Consider the following 20,223-nt stretch of genomic DNA (forward strand, 5'->3'; position numbering starts at 1 on the left):
GCTTCACAAGATGCAGAAAATATTACTTGTTATGGAGGATTATGAATGAGATAATTACTGAGAGCCTAATGTACCTAAAGCTACAATAAAGGACAGAGAAAATCATTAATAAGTGGTTATTGACTGTTCTTCCTGCTCTTTGTAATAAAAGGCCAGAACAGTAGCAAGGACAAACCTTCCCCAGTTTGGCTGTGACAGGTTATACCCAAGAATACTTTTCCTACTTACATGGCCCATGATTAACACCTATAAGCTTTGATTTAGCACCCAAACCACTTAATGCCTCTCCAAATATCCTTAGAAAGAAATGTTTCATATGAAGAGTCAATTGAAAAGAGTAGAGATTTAGAAATACACAGGATGAATGTTCTCTCTTTTAAATTATTTCATTGCACACATTCCTAATGAGCAATCTGCACTTCCAAAAGAATGCAGACCACTGTTCCATTGGAAAGGCACAGAATGACAAAACACTTTTAAAGATTAAAAGATGTCTCATTACCCCTTTTTGATTCCCTGATGAAATAAATGATAACCTAATTATTTCTGAGCAGCCTGAGCAAAGAATGTTTGAGCTCCCATGATCAGGATTTCAATACAGGTGTGATCAATAGGGGAGATTATAAAATAAAGGATTTCTGAGTGGCTGCAAATCTTTTCTTATTGCAAAGCAGAAGGTGGTACCACATACAAAATTACCTTCAGTGCATTTTCTTTTATTTTCTCCTCTCTCCTTTTCAGCTCCCAGTCCTGCTGCATCGAGGGTGAAGGCAAAGTTACTAGAGAAAAGTTCAACAGCATTTCTGAAAGAATGGGAAAGGTCACGAACATTACAAGGGTCAGCCTACGTGGACTTGCAGTGCCTGAAGGAAGCCCACAAGAAAGATGGAGAGAGACTATTGACAAGGGCCTGGAGAGACAGGAGAAGGGGGAATGGCTTCAAACTGAAGTACTTAGGTTTAGATTGATTATTAGGAAAAAAATTATTCCCTGGGAGGGTGGGCAGGCCCTGGCACAGGGTGCCCAGAGAAGCTGTGGCTGCCCCTGGATCCCTGGCAGTGTCCAAGGCCAGGTTGGCTACTGGGGCTTGGAGCAGCCTGGGACAGTGGAAGGTGTCCCTGCCCATGGCAGGGGTGGCACTGGATGATTTTTATGGTTCCTTCCAACCCAACCAGTCTATGAAACTTTGCCCTGGGCTGAGCCCCAGCGTGGGCAGCAGGGGAGGGGGGATTCTGCCCCTCTGCCCTGCTCAGGTGAGACCCCACCTGCAGAGCTGCCCCAGCCCTGGGGCCAGCACAGGAAGGACCTGGAGCTGCTGCACAGAGCCCAGAGGAGGCAGCAACATGAGCAGAGGGATGGAGCAGCTCTGCTGGGAGGAAAGGCTGCCAGAGCTGGCATTGTTCAGCCTGCAGAGGAGAAGGCATTGTTCAGCCTGCAGAGGAGAAGCTTTGGGGTGAGCTCAGTGTGGCCATTCTACATAACGAGGAAGCCACCCAAGTGCTGTGGTTTTCTTGTGTTCTTACGCTTATTTCATGCCAGAAGGAGCAACAATTAATTAATTCCCTAATGAAACACCTGCCCTACTGGTTATTGTGGTCCCTCTTAACAGAAATCCTTTTAATATTCCCTTACACGTCTACCAGCCTGTGTATACACGACACACACACCAGTTTTCATCTCAGTGTAGTCAATGCTCTTTGTTTCACCTCCCTGACTCCACCAGATCCTGCATAAACTGTATTTTAGGCTTTACATTAAATACATTAGGATGGACTGGATGCCTAGTGAAACTGGAAAATGGAGCCACATCTGCCTGGTTTAGAGTTGGAAAAGTACCTCGTTTTATCCAGTTATTCTGCACTTTGAAGAATTTACAGATGTATTCTGGATTCTGAATAGATGTTGTCTGTGGAATAAATACTGCCTCAGCCATGCTATGGTTTCTCTCAGTCTATGAGTATGAAACTCTTGCATTTCATGCCCCATGCAAAGCACTGCAGTGAACCTACTCTCTCAGAGGGGACGTCCAGCCTGACAGAGAAAAGTTTTGGTTTACTGTCCATCAGTCTGTGCTCCATAGAGAATTGCCTGCTACAGGATTTGTGCAGAATGCATTTCATTTAGATAGAAACATTTACTGAAAAAGTTCCGTTAAAAATCCAAGTATTTGGTTTTGCATACAAACTGCTCAGTTCCATGCATTCCTTGGCTTATCAGTGATAGGCAGTAAAGAGGAGGTGGCCTTCTGCAAGGACAGAATTTAGATCAATCACAAAATAATTATTTAATGGAATGATCAGTGTCATTGCCTTCTACACAGAAAGAGCAGCTTTATGTTGCCTGACAATTTAGTGTAGTCCATTTCCTTTCTTTACTTTTGAGCTATGATAACTCCACTGGGCCAGTAAGCCCTCTATTCAACTTTCTGAAGTATACACATATTTCCTTTTATATCTCATTTCCATTTTTAATAAATCACATATCCCAATTAGACAGCAACAGCTTTGAGGCAGAAATTGTCCCCTACTCAACAAAACAGATCAAAATTTTAGCCGAGGCTTCTGTATATAAATGGCAGCATTAACAGCTTTCACATTTACTGCTACTTGGTGCACCAGTCCTTCTTTTGCTGTAGCTGTGTGTGTTTTGAGGATATGTACAACATTTAAAAAATTTGCACAAGAAACAATTTTACATTGGGATTTCTTAAAAAACCCCCATGGTTTAAATAACAATTTGGTCTTATAGACCAAGTAAAATCCTGGCATATGCTTTAAACGATTAAAATAACTTCTATTTGTTCATATGAAAACTCAATGAAAAGTCCTTGCATATTTAGATCAGCACCTGCTCTCAATTCATGTGGGGCGGCCAACATCATAACCAAGACCCATTAATTAGCAGAAATAAATGAATAAATTGGAAATATCGTGTTGGCATTAAGTCTTGTTTCAGATAATTTTATGTGAAGAAAGAAACACAAGCATTTTCCCTTTGCCTCTGGACGTTGTATTTTTTTGTCAGTAGGGCAGGACAACACCAGGAATTGCAGAGTGTGCCAATGGTCTATGTGAAATGCTTTAGACTGCATAATAATTAAAGAACAGGTGACCTGAAAAACAGGCAATATAAAATTAAAAAAAAAATAAATAAAAGGAACTAGTGAAAAGGACTAGCAAGATAGCAAGTGTGTCAGTAATTCCATTTAGAAAACTTACTCTGTAGAAATATGGCAGATTTTCATTAAGCTCTTTGAGGTGAGCACTATGAGATTCTGAGCCTTCTGCATCACCCTTTAATACATAGGTCCATGCTGCACCCATTCTGCTGCAGATTATCCCAAACTAATTGAAAAAATAAAGTGGGTTTGCCCATTTACTTTCAAATCCTGACTTCTTAGGTTGGGTGTACCACACCTCATAGATCCTGATGATGCTCGTGGCATGATGACCTTAGAAAATAACAGGATGGAAGAGGTGTGGTTTGGCTCAGCTCCTCTGTCCTCTGAGGACAGCTGGATGTCCCCCACCAGTTCTGCCCATACTAAAATCCCCTTTTTCTCCCTGGTAGCAGGACCCCTATTGCACATGCAGTTCCCTTGGCCAGGGGAAGGAGAATTAGCTAACATTGCTTGTGCTTTAAAACCAGCAAAAGTCTGGGGCCCTCTGAACTGCTCTGAAATCCCTTTTGCTGGCTGTGCCTGCAGCGCTGCTGCTCGCCTCCAGTGATCGTCTGCTCACCAGCCTTTTATTCCAGCATGTTCCCAGGCTGGAACAAACCTCAGCTTTGCCTCTGCTCACCAGGGGCTGGGTGGGAAACAGTAACTGAGCTCAGAGCCCGGAGCAAGGAAAGGGATGTCTTCTGTGGCTCCTAATGATTCCTGCGGTTAATTCAGGAATGCCATTGACAGTCTCCAGGGAGAGCTACACTTACTTCTGCTTAGCTGCTGGCATGAATGCTGTAAAATAAAGGCTTTGAAAGAAATCCTTGCAGGGGAATTTTTACACTAAGAGGGAGTCCTCAGGAAAAAGGAAAGTTATAAATTGCTCTATATCACTACAGGTGTTCCTCAGGGATCACCGAGAGGCTATTCAAACATATTAATATTTGCCTAAATATCTTTAGGAGAATAATCTGCATTTATTTTCAATTCTACATGCCTCACACATTGTTTGCAAGTAATAGTTACCTTTAAACACTGCCTAAAATATTTCTTGCAGCAAATTATTTCTGTAATGAAACTGACACCGTAAATTGCCCAACGTTAACATCCCTGGCTTTGTCAAAAAAAAAACCCCAAAACCACAACCAAAACCAAAAGCCAAACACCAAACAAAAGACCCTCAGCTGTGAATTTCTGTGTTGCACCACACATACTATAGCTCTCTTTTCTTTCCTTGACTTTGCCAGAATAGGAAGAAACCCCAGCTTTTAAAACAGAACTTTCAAGAAACAAAATTTATGCAAACTCATTCTCATTATTTTCACTTGAAAACTTATTTTTCTTGTGATTCCTGTGATTGTATATTTATTACATCCTAAAAATACAGTGCTGCCCATGAGCTACAAAGCCTTTCTCAGATGTGGCTCAGTCCATGAGGTATCACCACTTCAGCTCCGTAGCTCTTACTGGAAGCCTACAGCCACCAAAGGAATTGGTCTCATTTTAATATAAAATTAAGATTTTCGTTACACAAATCCATGGCAAATGAGGAATTTCCTATCAGGACCCAAGAACGATAAAACCTCCCTTTCACTTTACTGGTTGAAAGACACATCCTGGCACTTTTGGGAAATCACAGCTACCTGAGAGCTCATCGATGGATGGAAATATGCTTGTCAAGTTCAGCAAGGACAAACTTTTAGCAAAATCTCCCCTCACAATTGGCACTAATTGGTAGTTAAATTGACAACTGGAACTGAAGCATCCTGACAGCACGAGGGGTGGGCCCTACAGGTAGAAATTGAAAACCATTTACCGAAGCAATGTTGGAAAGACTAAATGATCATAGGGCATCTCAGAATATCATGGGGAAGGCTCCACTCAATTTTTCATACTGTCACTTCAGCATTTTCCATGCATACTTGGACAACATTTCCCTGAGAGACAGAGAAAGTGTTCAGATCAATATATTGAAAAGCACACAATCTTCTAATTCTTTACAAACAAACAAAATGCTCAACATTAGCTACTCTTTTTTCAGAGTACCAGAAATCTTTATGGTCCTAGAAAAACAGGACAAAGGAATTTAAGTGAATAATGCTAAAGTAATAGATACCATTCCTTTTTATCAAAAAAAGGCAAATTAAAAAACAAAAAACAAAAAAACACCACCAATCCCAAACAAAACAACAACAAAACGGACAAAAAAACTGAACAGCAAAACCCCTGCCCAACTTTTAAGTTATTCTTCCCATCATGGACCTTTTCCCACTCCATGAAAGAAAATACAGATAGCTGAGGAGGTGCCTGGTGTTTTGCAGGTTGACCCTTTAAGATGCTGGATTCATAAGTAGCTAATAAAACATCTCTTCGAAGTTACTACCAGTCCTGTTCTATACCTGATGTACAAGGGGTTTAAGTTGTGTCTCTGCTTAAATTGTGGCTCTATCATGCCCCAGGCTGGAGATGAAGCATGAAAGTGTTCAACTTTATTCAGTAATACTCCCAGAAATACATAGAAATGAGATTTTCAGTGTCTGGAGATATGCCTTCTTTCTTAACTCAGAGAGAAATCAGTAAAATAGTTTTTACACTGTAGTAGAAAACGTAGACACTGTTGGGTTAGTCAAACTGTCCTTGCTTAAATTTATGCTTTATATTTAAATTTCTTCTTGGAACTTGTTCTCAGCTAAAAAGAAACAAATAAAGTTGTGTAAGCTCAAGAATATTTGTTAAAAACCCACTAGTTTTATCAGACTTCTCTGAAATGTTGTCTGCTATATTTATTGTCTTTGCAATAGCTTTTAACTAAGGAGAGTTTTTCTTAGAGCTAGTTATACTCCTGTTTACTAAGCTTATTGAGACCATGCAAACTGGAGCAATCTGTGCAGTACACAGTCACCTCTTCCCTTGCAAGCACACACGAGGCAGGGGGAATTAGTATTGTTCATAAAGAATACAGTAGCAAAATAATTGATACATTTCAGCTTCTGGGAGTTTATTAAACTTAAGCAGGAAAATTAGTGTGTAATTATGGTTGCAAAACAACAACAAAAATCTAGAGCTCAGAAGGCAATGTTGACTTTGCAACATTTCAGATATTGAATATTTTATGGCATGCGTTTAAACCACAGAAAAACATACAAGTGTGTATTAGAAAGAAAAGGGTAGAATCTATCTAATATGGTGTGGTGATTGCTGTTCTGTGAAAACTTTAACAAGGCATTAATGTAGGACTGTGTTATACCCTATGAAACCTATGCTAGGATTTTGCTACACCTACATGTCACAAGGATTTTTTCCACTCAGTGAAACAGCCTGTAATTCATCTCTCAAAATACTGCTAACCTTAGTTATCTACATTTCAGGTTTGCATCACTTGAGTACAACAGTGCTTTTAGGCAGCCATCATAATCACAAGCTCAGTGCAGGGATGAAAAGCAAAATGTGAGGAAGGAACTTGTTTTATTAAAACCTTCTTTACTTTGCCTGTTTGCACCGCTTGTGCTCTAACAGAACTAGTAATGATTTTAAACAAGTAACATTTTACCATTTCCTGGTGAAGACAGAAAATGCACGTTGGTGAAGAAATCAAGGATTGCATAAAGCATGGATAATGCAGAACATACAGCTCCAAGCTATTTGTAAGTGCTCTCTGCATTTCCAGGTTTGGGTTTTATAGTAGCTCAGCCTGAAGCACTTGACTGTGAAAACAGGATGCCTCTCCACTGCTCCTCCTCCTACAAGAAAATTATTTCTCCTCTAAAGGCCTGAACCCAAGTCCCAAACATCAAGGGAAAAGTCTCTGTTGCTCCAAACAGCAAAAGTTGCCCAGCTCCCTCATCCCACAAGCCGTACAAGAAAACCTGTGTTTAACAGAGTGAAAAGACACCAAGCACGTAATTCAGAAGCAGTCACAGATGGAAAACGCCTCCCTGAGCTCACCGCAATAAGGAGCTGACTTGACTGTGCTGGTTCTGAGCCTCACCACCACAGTCTCACTGGTTTCCTCCCATCCAGGATGTTCAGAGCACCTTCTCCAGAGGCCTGGACCAAGAACATAGATGTGCCACAGGGGCTGCTATTCCCTGCACTGCTGGCTTCCCAAATCTCTCCTCACAGGGACAAAACAGGCAATATGTTATTTTGGGACTGAAAACAGAGAAATTCAAAAAAGTCTGTGGAAGGTCTGGGACAACCTGGAAACTATTCCCAGTGGAGTGCTGTGACACAGACAGCACCAGCCTGAGTGACCACTAGTGGATTTTTGTGTCTGGACCTAAATTTGGATTCATTTATTGGTAAGCCAGAGAACATAAGCACAAACAAACAACTTTTGTTGCCTTCATTCTTTTGTTCTGTCCATGCTTTGTGAGGTTTAACAAAGACAAGTGCTGGATTCTGCACCATGGATGGAGCACCCTGGATGTACGGACAGGCTGAAACAAGAGGATGGAGAGCTGACACAGGAAGGGTGCTGGGCACTGCCCAGGCTCCCCAGGGAATGGGCACGGCCCGAGGCTGCCAGAGCTCCAGGAGCATTTGGACAGCGCTGCCAGGGATGCCCAGGGTGGGATTGGTGGGGTGTCTGGGCAGGGCCAGGAGCTGGACTGGATGATCCCTGGGGATCCCTTCCAACTCAGGATATTCCATGATTCTATGAAAATATCATGTGGCAAAATAAATGCAGTATGAATATATCCAAGAAAGGTAAAAGAAAAACTAGAATATTTGTGGCATTTTATAGAGAAATCCCATAAATTCAGAAACAACTTCTTTACAGTTGTGTGAACTCAAGTAGAGTTGCTTATTTTGAGCTTGATCCTACCACACATAATGACAAAATTTGGCATTAGAAGTGCATATTGCTCAAATTCATTCTAAGAGGTTCAAGAATGAAAGCAAAAGATTTGCTCTGGTCCTTTACTCAAGTCATTGAAGAAAAACACCACACTTTAAAAGGTGTTCACATTAATTCCTCCTATTAGTCTCACCCGAGATTATTTCATTTATTAGAGCAAATACACTGGGAATACATTTATTACTCTATATCCATGCAAAACAGCAATGAATAAGCACCTTTGAAGTGTGTGCAGTTGCACTGCAACACCTAAAACTCTGGAGAAGAGTCTTTATGTCTGGAAGCTGTTTCTCCTGGAAAAACTGAGCAGTTTAATAAAAGGTATTACAGACCTCTGTAATCCCATCTTGCTAAATTTCTCTGCACTTCACAAACTTTGGTATGAGACCTTTTCAACCAACAGGAGGAACACACAGACTCCACATTCAGGCTTTTATTTGCAAAGTGATTTGTGTTCTGTTTGTATTCTATAAAATTAATCTCAGCTTTCAGTTTTATTTTGCTGATATATTCCATCAATTCCATTAGGACCAAATGCTTCTACTCAGTGCCTTTCCACCCACTAACACGAAAACCATTATTTAAATATCAGTTCTATTCTGAGCAGTTCTTAAGAGCTGAATTTTCAGTGGGTTTTAAACGTATCTTTGAGAGCATACAACAAATTCTGCTTGTGTGGGTATTGTTGGTTTGTGCAAAACTTATTTTTATATTTAGTTTCCAAAGCACCTAATTAAATGTTTGTACAAATCATACATGACTATGAAAAGCACACTCTACAACAGTGTAGAGACAAAAATTGTAACCAAGATCTACATAATTAGATTTGCTTGAAGAATGTTTCCTTTGAAGCAATTAACCACCAAATAAAAGATTTTTTTGAAGATTTTACTAGAATTTTTAACATGTAAAAAGCACATGCAAGCAATACTGCCTCTGTAACAGCACAAAAGCACATTTACATCCAGAAAATGCAGCAAAAATGGGGCAGCTGTTTGGTATCACTCTCTCCACAATGTTAAGCCTCTCTGCACTAATTGACTATATCCTGTTTTACTGAGTGTCCTTCATTCAAAGTCTGGAGAAAAAAGAAAAATGAAAATCGAGGTAAGATATAGAGCAGAAAAAATAGTCAAAAGTCCCAGAATGAAGGAGATACCCCAGGTGTACAAATCCTTTGGCAGGGGAAAAACTCAAAGGCTGGAGGAAGAGTGTAAGTGGAAAAGCCAGGAGGAGGAACCAGGTGAGCGCAAATCTACTGCAAATTCTGAAAAGGAGGTTATTTTTAAATTGCAATGAATAAGAAACCAATGAGGGTGACAGAGGACAAACCACAGCCCAACTTCACCGAGAAGGAAAGCATTTTGCTTGTGACATTCTGTACACCCTTTAAATTTTGGGAAGGATTGCCAAGAACTATAATTGAGGGAGTCTCTGCTTTCCAGTCAGGAAGGATTAAGAGCAGCTCTGAAAGCTGTGGAGTACCTCTGCTCCCACTGAGCACACACCAGCCTGAAAGCACTCTCAGTACTCACAAGCCTTAGGAAAGAAAAATAAGTCAGAAATATAGATGATTTTACTGGAGAGGGAGAAAAAATAGAGAGAAGGATTCCAAAAATATTCTAAGTCATTTTAATGGATAAACCAAAAATTTCCCCCTATGGGAACAAACTTCACTTTTTGCTCATTTCCGTCTGTAACATGCAGTGTTTTAATTATGCAGCAGTCTCAACAAATAGATTGTCACAGCATTTTAGCTAATTCTATTTAAAATGCCAGCAGAAGATAGGATAATGTCTTCCTTGGTTTGGCTTAGTTTAACCTACCCACTTCTATTCACCAATGACTCAAACAATTCAGGATAATATAATCACAGAAAAAACCCCTTAAAATAGTAGTAATATTTAGACCTGGATATACCCTGAAAATCAAAATACTACTAAGTACAAACCCAGGACTTTTCCCAGCTACTCAAAATAATTTTAAAAGCTCGACTAAAATATTCCAGGAAGAACGGGTTGAATAAAACATTTTAAGATGTGAAATATGCTCTTTGCTGTCTCTGTGAAATTGAGATACGTTACTAACCCCAGAGAAACAAATGAGAACAGATATGAAATACCTGATATAAATGTAAATTGACACAGCACCAAAAGTCACTGAATAGAAAGATCATTACACCTTCTGACCCTGAGTTTCACCTGGAAAGTGGCTACACTAGGGAAGATTTAGGAATGCACTTGATCTGTGTTCTCTTCAGTAACAGACAGAGCTATTGCCAGTCCCTATATTATACTATATGCTATTCATTTATCCATAGAAATTCCAAGATTATCATGAAATTAGCTGTTATCCATAATTTTGTCTAGATTCTTTACTCAACCTCAATAACCAGCTAATAAGACAATAATGCACTGGGTTGTTCAGCGGGAATTGAACTTTAGTGATAAACAATTAGGTATTTATACCTGCTCACTGCCAAACATGCATTTATGAACAGATCATTCTTTTCTAAGAGTAATTGTAAGGATAATTCATCCCTGGTGGATACAGATGGCTCATACAAGTGCAAGGCTGATTCACTGACTGGAGGTAACACACTGAGATACAGCATAAACTAATGCATGGCAACAAGCAAAGCTTTAGGGCAGCATAAAAGCTGGGACACAGAAAAATATGGTAATTTGCCCTGTGTTATCTTCCTAACTTTGAAAGTAAATCACAAAATCCCTGGCAATAATGTTATTCCATATGTGTGCATAGACCTCAATGTAAATTAGGACGTCATAATTTGCTGTATAGTCCACACTTTCCTTTTTGGTTCTTGTTTTTAAAAATTCTCAACGCGTAAACTATTTGATTCATCAGACTGGAGATAGAACATGACCCATACGTGTAATAACCTTTTAGAATGCACAGGAACATATTATAAAGAGCTGCTTTGGTAAAATTCTTCAGCTGACATAGGTGAGGAGTGGTGACTAATGATATAAAAGAAAGGATGCGAACATGCTTGTGGGATTTTTTGACAAATGGAACGTGCATATTTTTGTTGGAAATAGCAGGTTTGCTAACTTGGAAACCACGTTCTTACAGTCACATACATTTAAAGCACACATCTATGGATGTTAGAGAACAGCTTTGAAATCACAAAGCACCTCAGCCTTAAATTCCATAGAAGAGTCCGAATTACTGTAGACCTCATGTTACACATTTATACATTCAGAGAAAAAAAGAAACCAAATCTTGCCTTACCCGGCCAACTAGGATTGGTTCAGGTCCAGAAAATTCTTCCAATACAAACATTTGATTCCAAACCCAGCCTCTCTTGGAACGATGCAAAACTCTTTGTTCTTCATTTAGCCTTTTTAGTCCTGTACTGGATCCACTTGGTAGTACTTGAGATTGATTCATTGGAGCCATATAAATGGAAGGAAGGACAGTAATCCATAATATTATTAATGGAGTCCATGTATCCATAAGCATTTCCGTTAGTCTTTCTGGCATTGTACCACAAGCTACGCAAATCACCACAGAAATGAAATTATTATTTTGCTTTCCTCCAGACTGTAGCAATCCAATTCATCATGCAGTACAGAACATTTACTTACAGCTCCTCCATGTGTTTACAGCACAGTCAATGTAAAAATAGCTTAGATGATAAAAACATGATCCATTGAGTTTTCCAGTCATTAAAGATTCCTGGTGGGGGGAAAAAAAATAAAGCTCAAATCAGTGACTAAAGAGCTTAGGAAAGCATTCTGAAATATCTTATTTACTTTTACATCATAAACAAGCCAAGTTGGGTTTTAAATTTGTAGTTCATGATATTATTGCATAGTTAAATCAATTCAGTGTATTCTTTCATTGCCTGAAACACTGAGAGAAGACCCAGATGAATGATTGCACACACTTAGGAAAAATATCTAGGCCTAAGAATTGGATGGGGCTTGCAGAAACCTGGTCTAGTGGAGGGTGTCCCTGTCCATGGCAGGGAGCTGGAAGAGTATGAATTTGAAGGTCCCTCCCAAAGCAGACTATTCTGAAACCTTGAAGTTCATCTGGGCATCTGAAGAAGCTCCCAACCTTCTCACTACTCTGCACTTTTAATGTGGTCAAATACAAACACACAGTCTGTCAAATACGCAAATCAAAATTATGTTCTTTCACTCTTACTCTCCTTTCTTCCACAACAAAAAACTCCAAACTTTTCCTAAATGTACAAGGCTCCAGCAGCCCATTGCCTGTTTAGTTGTCACTTCTCTGCAGCAGCACCACTGCCCAGCAAACCCTTCACAGCCCAGCAGAGAAACAGCACTGCTAAATCGTGTATGAAATCCATGATTCCCAAACCAGCCCACTACCAGGACCTAAGGAAGCTCATTTATGCACATCTGCACTGCAGGTCTCACTGCCTCTCCTTCACTTTCAGAGAAAACACAGTCATGTTTTATTTCAAAGACATTCTCCTAGATGGACACTTGGGAGCATTTTGTCTTTCTTTCTTTCTCTGCCCATCCTTTGATGCACTAGAAGGTCACACCAGGTTTCATCTCAGTGTAAAAATCCCTTGAAAAGAAAAGGCAAGTTAACATAGCAGGGCTGATGCCAGAGGGATGGGCAAACCCTGAAAGGCAGCCATGGATCACATGGAAAGCTAGATGGGATATGGCTCAAGGAGAAGGGCTGCACTACAGGGTTAGGGAGTTATGTGAAAGGAGTCTTGATACATTTTCTTTGGTTCATATCCAAACAATCTCAGGAGAAACCACTACACATGCAAGAGAGGAATGCCTATTTTTAAGCTTACATGGTGTTTTAGGCTGGTTTTCATCTACTTCAAAATGAGCTCCTAGTGTTTCCTGTCTACGAAAATCCTGAGAGCTTAGTTGTGGGGTTATTTGGGGGGGGGGGGGGGGGTGGTGGCGTTTTGTTGTTCTTTTTTAAGGTTCATACACACTCATGGTATAAAACATGCAGAACACCAGTAAAAGTCAGCTGTTCTTTTAAAAGAAAACTATGTAGAAAGTATTTTTTTTTTAAACTTCAGTAATTGCCAAAGCAACTGTGAAATCTGTTGCATGAAAACCTGAAACTGTGAGAAATTTGTCTTGTTAGAAGGGGAGAGGAGCTGCTACCAAAGTTAAAGTCAATCTCTCAAGCAGCATGGAAGAATGGTGAGCTAATAGTGCAGTGCTTTGACAATGCATCCAGAATGAGGGGAATATCCATTACAGGAGAACCTGGAGCTTTATGGGCCTCACTGCCAAATGGGGTGGAAATAAAGGAATCAGAGAATACAGCAAGCTCTTGCGGGGAAGTTTTGGGGAAAATGTGAGAGAAGCAAAAGAGGCCTTAAATGTCTTGACATTCTCTCAACCCCAGAAAAGGAAGAGGAGAAAACGGTCTAATGATGGGATGCATCAGTCACCCTCTGAAAAGCCTCTTCAGTCTGGGGAATTAAATGGAGTTTGCTGCTGCTGCTTTCTGGCACATGTTAAACAGAGATTTCCAGGGGCATGTTTGGTGGTAGCAGGCATCAAAAGAGAAGAACAGCCACAGTGGAAGTGGTTAGGTTTGCTCAAATGGGATGCATTTTTGTATCTGATTGGATGAGTGGGTGCCTGTGCCTGCCAGGGCACAGATTTTTCTGATTTCTGCAATGGAGCAAGAATCAAAACACAGGAGAAATAGAACCACTGTAAAATAGAGCAAGAGACAGCACCTTCAACCAACACCCAGGATTAAATTCAAAATGGGGGGCAGAAACTGAAAACACAAGAGTCTGTAGCTGATTTTCAGTTTTTATATACAAAGTGATTTTTGACCCAGAAATAGTCACACCAGAAAGAGAATTGCACATTACACCTCACTCTGTCAAAGCCTTAAAAAGTCCCCAAATGGGCCATGACTTCCTTACTCTTCCAGCACAAGCTGGTACAGTTCTTTTTATCAACAGGACCAAATAATAATAATAAAGCACTTTTTTTCATATTCAAGAAGCTTTTTGAAAACAACTCCTAATTAATCTACACAGCCTGCCTTCTAAAAGAGATGAAATAAATGAGATAAAACAATATGATGCTCCCAGAGACATTTCTCTTCGAAGAAAGAACAGGATATTTGGTTTTCACACTGCCACTCTCAAGCCTTGGAAAGCATTAAGTTCATTTCAGTGCATCCCTCCTCGGTTCCTGCCCCAGACTGCCTGCTTCTAACTCTTCCTTTACTCCAATCAAATTTAGGTCCTCTCCACTCACACTAATACAGAAGATTCACTGTGACTGGACTGTCCTCACGGTAGCTGTGTGTTGAGCAATACCTTAAGGCAAACCAGTCCAAACCACATCAGAAATATTAGTGATTGTGCCATTAAAACCCCCTCAGTGAAACAGCCCTGTGTGGAGCACAGTTACACAAGCTCAGAGGACACAAAGCTGTGAGATTTTGAGCACTGACAGCAAAGTTGGGCAGTGCAGGGCAAAGGAAAAAAAAATCCAATGGGACTTTGGCACTCCCCAGTTTTGCAGAGGAATGTGGTCAGTGTGGAATTATCGAGCTGAATAAAGTTCTCTATAGCTCAACCTGGCCAGCAGGAGCCTTGTAAGAGTTATTTGAGAAACAGAGTCTCACTCAGGCTCTATCAGTGAGTTAGGGCATACACTTTGGGCAATGCATGGAGGTGGGAATGACCCCAAATTTCTTTACCAAATTTGGAATTACTTTTCTGCTCCATTCCTGGGAGCAGAACACCATGGATGTGGCTGGGAGCTGATGGAAGGCATTTTAGATGTGTGGCCCAGCAATTTATACATTGGCTAACAGAAAATTGAAAAGCGCCTGGCAGTTAAATTGTGATCCTCTGGATTGGCTGTGTAGGAGGGGCTGAGAGGGCTACCGAGTCAGGTTATGATAACATATTAAAAGCCATATGTAAAGGCAGACATGGAAATCAGGGAAGTCCAGAAGGTGAGGCACAGTAGCACTTTGTCTTCATATATTATGCCACAGTCTAAAGCAGTGGGGAGTATGAAATGACAGCAGAATTATTCCAGTAAAGCCAGAACAACCTTTTCTAAGCAACAAAGAGAAGCACATGGCCCTTCAAGAGCGTATTTCACAGAATCTCAGAATGGTTGGGTTGGAAGGAACCTTAAAGCCCATCCAGTGCCACCCCTGCCATGAGCAGGGACACCTTCCACTGTCCCAGGCTGCTCCAAGCCCCAATGTCCAGCCTGGCCTTGGACACTGCCAGGGATCCAGGGGCAGCCCCAGCTGCTCTGGGCACCCTGTGCCAGGGCCTGCCCACCCTCCCAGGGAACAATTCCTGCCCAAGATCCCATCCAGCCCTGCCCTCTGGCACTGGGCAGCCATTCCCTGTGTCCTGTCCCTGCAGCCCTTGGCAATTGTCTCTCTCCAGCTTTCCTGCAGCTCCTTCAGGCCCTGCAAGGCCACACTGAGCTCACCCCAAAGCTTCTCCTCTGCAGGCTGAACAATGCCAGCTCTGGCAGCCTTTCCTCCCAGCAGAGCTGCTCCATCCCTCTGCTCATGCTGCTGCCTCCTCTGGGCTCTGTGCAGCAGCTCCAGGTCCTTCCTGTGCTGGCCCCAGGGGTGGAGGCAGTGCTCCACCTTCATCAAGATTTTGCTGGTGTTGATGAAAGTAAAATTTTTGCTTTTAATCTTCACATGTTCAGATGGTCTTGGGCTGTTGTCTTAAACAAAACTTCAGTGATCTTCTGAGTGGTTTCCCTGTACGCTGTCTGATATATACAACTCCAGTTCAACTCTAATCCAGCAAAGATGTTTACAAAACAGCTTTAGTTCTCCATTCATGCCTGAGAGGGGAAAGTAATATTTAGAATATAAAGAATGTCTTTAATGTAGCAAATGGATGAAAGAAAATGCTCCACTATGTCATGGAGCAGAGATTCAAACAATTGCCTTACGTTTTCAGAAACTTAAGACCATATTCTTAAATTTTGCTCCCCATGCACAGCCTATAGAGAAGTACCGATAAGGCTGAGTGGTTTGTTTTCCACTCTGTGTGGTGATAGAGTTTTAGAAAAATATTATTCTGTTCACAGAAACTTGCATCTTGGAACACTGCTCATAAAACTCAGCCACAGCATGCACAAGTCTTGTACAAGGACAACACAAAGTGATTATGAAGAGGTTTATAACCTAACAGGAGGACACGACCAGCACACAGCTTCAGAAAACAGCGTCACACACACTGGGACATCTTCTGGAACTCAGATCTGTGCAGGTTACAGCGGTGAGTTCATCCCTTCATAGAGTCAGAGCCAGGTATGGCAACAGACACAGAGATATAAAGCTCATTTTGTGTATGAGTGAAGGAAAGCACTTCTGACAGAGCTCATTTCACTACAACCATTTTAAAATCATCTTGTAGCTTTAAAAGGTGACCACTGGAATGCAATAGATTTATTAAAAAGATTAATAAAGTTAATTAAAGTAGTTGAAGGTATAAACTTCCCATTGAAAAAGAAGCAAAGTAAGATGATAAAAAACTTTCTAAAAAAAAATCTTTTTTTTTTTTTTCATTTTCAAAGCACAGAATATTCCTCTGGTCAAATAAACCACTTTATTACAATGCCAGTGCATTGATTTACACCATGATCTCAGTTTAAAAGATTTTAGAGCCACTCTAGTGTTTCTCCACACAAGAGACATGGATGCTTGTCTTAAGAACCGCAGCAAAGATTTTTCATTATTTCATTTGCAGGGATGATATGCAGGATCTCAGCCCTTTGACCTCACTATTTCATTGTGGTGGATTTTATCAGTTCCTAAACAAATGTTATTAAGGTAAAAAAACCCTTTGGATACTGCTTTCTTTAAATGAGTTATACCAGAGATACCAAAAAAGCACTGATGATTTTTGCCCAAAAGGGTTTTTTTGGTAGAATTTTCAGGATCCACTATATTTTGTACATTAAATATGTAGTGTCTATCTTAGATGTTAATTTAATATTAGCAGATCCTCATTACAATGCAAGCAACCTCAAATACTTGATGAGAGGCCTTCATTTAATGACTACCTAGAGAGTGCCAGCCAGTGCCATTTCTTACCATTTTTTTTGTCCCCACAGGTGTGGAATATCTGTTGAATTTATAATTTTCTTTTTTTTTTTTTTTTTTTACATCACACTGTTCTTGCTTCTTAAACTTTTCAGGTTTGTTTTTACCTCTCTGTAGCATTGGCTACACTACAACTTTTGCTTCCTCATTCCCTTTCTCAAGGATTCAGACAAGGTCCTTTCCCACCTAAAGCAGCAAAATGATGCTAAGCCTTCCCACAGTGGGAAGAGTGATTGTCTTTGCTTCACTCATCCCTGTTTAGCAGCACAACAGAGCCCTACGTTTTCAGTAACAATAATAAAAGGCCTTGAAGCACCAGTCCCACTTGTAGAAATTCTTTTTACTCTTCTTCATAGAATCCCAGAGCGGGTTGGGTTGGAAGGAACCTTAAAGCCCATCCAGTGCCACCCCTGCCATGGGCAGGGACACCTTCCACTGTCCCAGGCTGCTCCAAGCCCCAATGTCCAGCCTGGCCTTGGACACTGCCAGGGATCCAGGGGCAGCCCCAGCTGCTCTGGGCACCCTGTGCCAGGGCCTGCCCACCCTCCCAGGGAGCAATTCCTGCCCAATATCCCATCCAGCCCTGCCCTCTGGCACTGGGCAGCCATTCCCTGTGTCCTGTCCCTGCAGCCCTTGGCAATTGTCTCTCTCCAGCTTTCCTGCAGCTCCTTCAGGCCCTGCAAGGCCACACTGAGCTCACCCCAAAGCTTCTCCTCTGCAGGCTGAACAGTGCCAGCTCTCACAGTTTCTCCTCCCAGAAGAGCTGCTCCATCCCTCTCACTTACAAGAGATCTGTGGTAAAGGTTTCTAATTTGTCACTAAAGCAGAACAAACCCAAATTCTGCCAGAACAGAACTATCAAGACACCATATCCAACAAATAAACATGTCATCCTCGCCTGCATAACTGAGCTCCATACTCATCCTGTTCTCAGTACATACCCATTAAATTGTACCTGAACTTGATTTAAATCACCTTGGATAGGCAGCATGTTCATGTTTCCTCTGCAAAGGAATGAATAGTTCTTGCCATAAATAATAACTCTTATTCCTCAGTGGATTATTCGTTTGTGTAAAGATTACTCACTCACTCACAAAACAGTCAAATTAAGAAGCAATTCCTCACCTAACAGCAAGATGAAGAGTGAGGCTGTAATCAGCCCCGCTGCCATGGCAGTGGCTCAGATCCTGCTCACAGTGCCCACTGCAAAGTGCCATTGCATGCCCTGGCTAGACTCTCCTGCCTCTTATCTGCCAGCAGAACTGCTCGTGCAGTCACTCCCTAACCCAGTTCTGTCAAAATGATCTTGTTAACTTAAACGCCTTTAATAGTAAGGTGTTTTTAAAACCAAATCATTTTGACAGAGCTGAGTTTAGGCCATTGCTTATGCTATAATTCCACCAAGAGCAATTTTCATTTAAGAGGCTCTTACCCCCCCTCAACCCCCACAACATGCAAGCTACACATTCCCATTCCTTCTCCACTGCCGTTTACTCTCCCTGCAGCTGTGCTATTTGCAATCAACACTGTAAGACAGGCCAGTGAAATGTGGGTTAACAAAAATAATTTGCAGCAAAATTGTGTTCCAAAAAGTCTTTTCCTTCAAGATTCTAACCCAGATCATTTCAGAACTAAGGAGCCCATCAACCATAGGACAGCAGCAGGAAGTTTTAAGAACAACTGTGCTGACAAAAAGTGTATGAAGTTTCACTATATGCTTCAGAGAGCAGAGAAATAGTTGAATCAACAAAACTGAGTGGAGGAAAACTTCTGGAGAAGAGGACAAACAAGCAATTAGGTACAGCAAACTACTTAAATGAATGTCTGATGGACTCCTGGTATCCAACCATGGCAATCTGCCGTGGTTTTGTTCACTGATGCTGGCAGGTTTTAGGGGCAGAAACCTCTCCCACAGATGTGCTGGTCTGAGACCAGGCTCAATCAGGAGGGAACTCCTGTGACCCAGCACACCTCAGTGCCCTGGAGAGGGGCTGGATGCAGCACAGAGCCAGCAGCCACACTCTGGGCCAGGCATGGCCCAGGCACTGCTGCAAACCGTAATTACCCCGTGTAGCTGCACTAGATTTCACTAACAGTGATTTTAAGGGACTGCTACGTCACCTGAAGTTAGCTGGAACACAGAAAAGCATTAAAGCATTATCCACACATCCTTTCCCTCGGCCATGCACCTGAAATTGCACGGGGAGGGAAATGAGATAGGAAATGTTACACGAACTCTTGCTATCGCAGCAGCACGAGGAATCCTTTGTGCTGTCAGAGGCTCCTGCCAATCCAAGTGCAAATCAATTGCCCAAGTTTATGTTGATGTACTGCTTGTGGCAATTTGCTTATGTCTGCCTGGGAAATCAAAAGCAGATTCCCAAAGCATTATTTATTTCAGCAGCAATGGCAACAGGCACCACCTTTCTCCTGCTTTTGTCTTAGGTGTTCTGCCCTGCCCACACACAGAGTAATTCAGTGAGCAAAGATAGGTCACTCTATTTTTTTAAGCTTAGTCATGCTCTGCTACTCTTTTTAAAGACTTCTGCACAGTTCTTTAGGTTGTTAAATGAATTCCTGAGCTTGTGTAAAATGCTAAAGGACTGTTTTAGGCACAATGTTAGCCCCTGCATCAGATATAGCTCAGAGAATCCATGCACTGGGAAAATATGGACATGCAGGGATACACACATCTACAGAAATGCTGAAAGTTTCTTCAACATTTAGAGCTCAAATAATCACTGAAGGATTCATTCATCTATCTAGAAGATTACTGTTACCAAGAGCAGGTTACTTCAGTTTTAGGGGTCTGTTTCAGAGGCAGAAGGAAGGAAGGTTTAGAAAAGTCTTTCTAAGATAAATTCCTCTTCTTCTTTCCTTTATTTTGGTGCTTTAACTGGGAAACACCATAACTGGTGTTCTGGAGTGGAGATGAAGCTGCTACAGGATATAGGTCATTACACTGCTTCACTGAGGCTTTGGGATAAAGAGAAAATGACAACATCCATCACACTGAAATACATCTCAATATTATAATAAATTGTTTGTTATTATGTGACTGTTTAACATGATACTTTATCATATCTACAAAGTCTGT

The 20,223-nt window shown here is 41.2% G+C and overlaps 1 protein-coding gene across 1 annotated transcript in view; it reads right to left on the minus strand.

Moving 5' to 3' along the window:
* CDH8 (cadherin 8) overlaps nucleotides 1-20,223 on the minus strand; it is a 151,350-nt gene that overhangs the window by 124,071 nt on the left and 7,056 nt on the right. The window contains exons 2-3 of the mRNA XM_048316836.1: nucleotides 11,636-11,726; nucleotides 11,280-11,542 (exon numbers count right to left, since the gene is read on the minus strand). Coding sequence (XP_048172793.1) covers nucleotides 11,280-11,542; nucleotides 11,636-11,717 — 345 coding nt within the window. The 5' untranslated portion in view covers nucleotides 11,718-11,726. The remainder of the gene's footprint in view (nucleotides 1-11,279; nucleotides 11,543-11,635; nucleotides 11,727-20,223) is intronic.

Source organism: Corvus hawaiiensis, chromosome 12 (assembly GCF_020740725.1).
Source record: "Corvus hawaiiensis isolate bCorHaw1 chromosome 12, bCorHaw1.pri.cur, whole genome shotgun sequence".
In the NCBI taxonomy this organism is placed as follows: domain Eukaryota; kingdom Metazoa; phylum Chordata; class Aves; order Passeriformes; family Corvidae; genus Corvus; species Corvus hawaiiensis.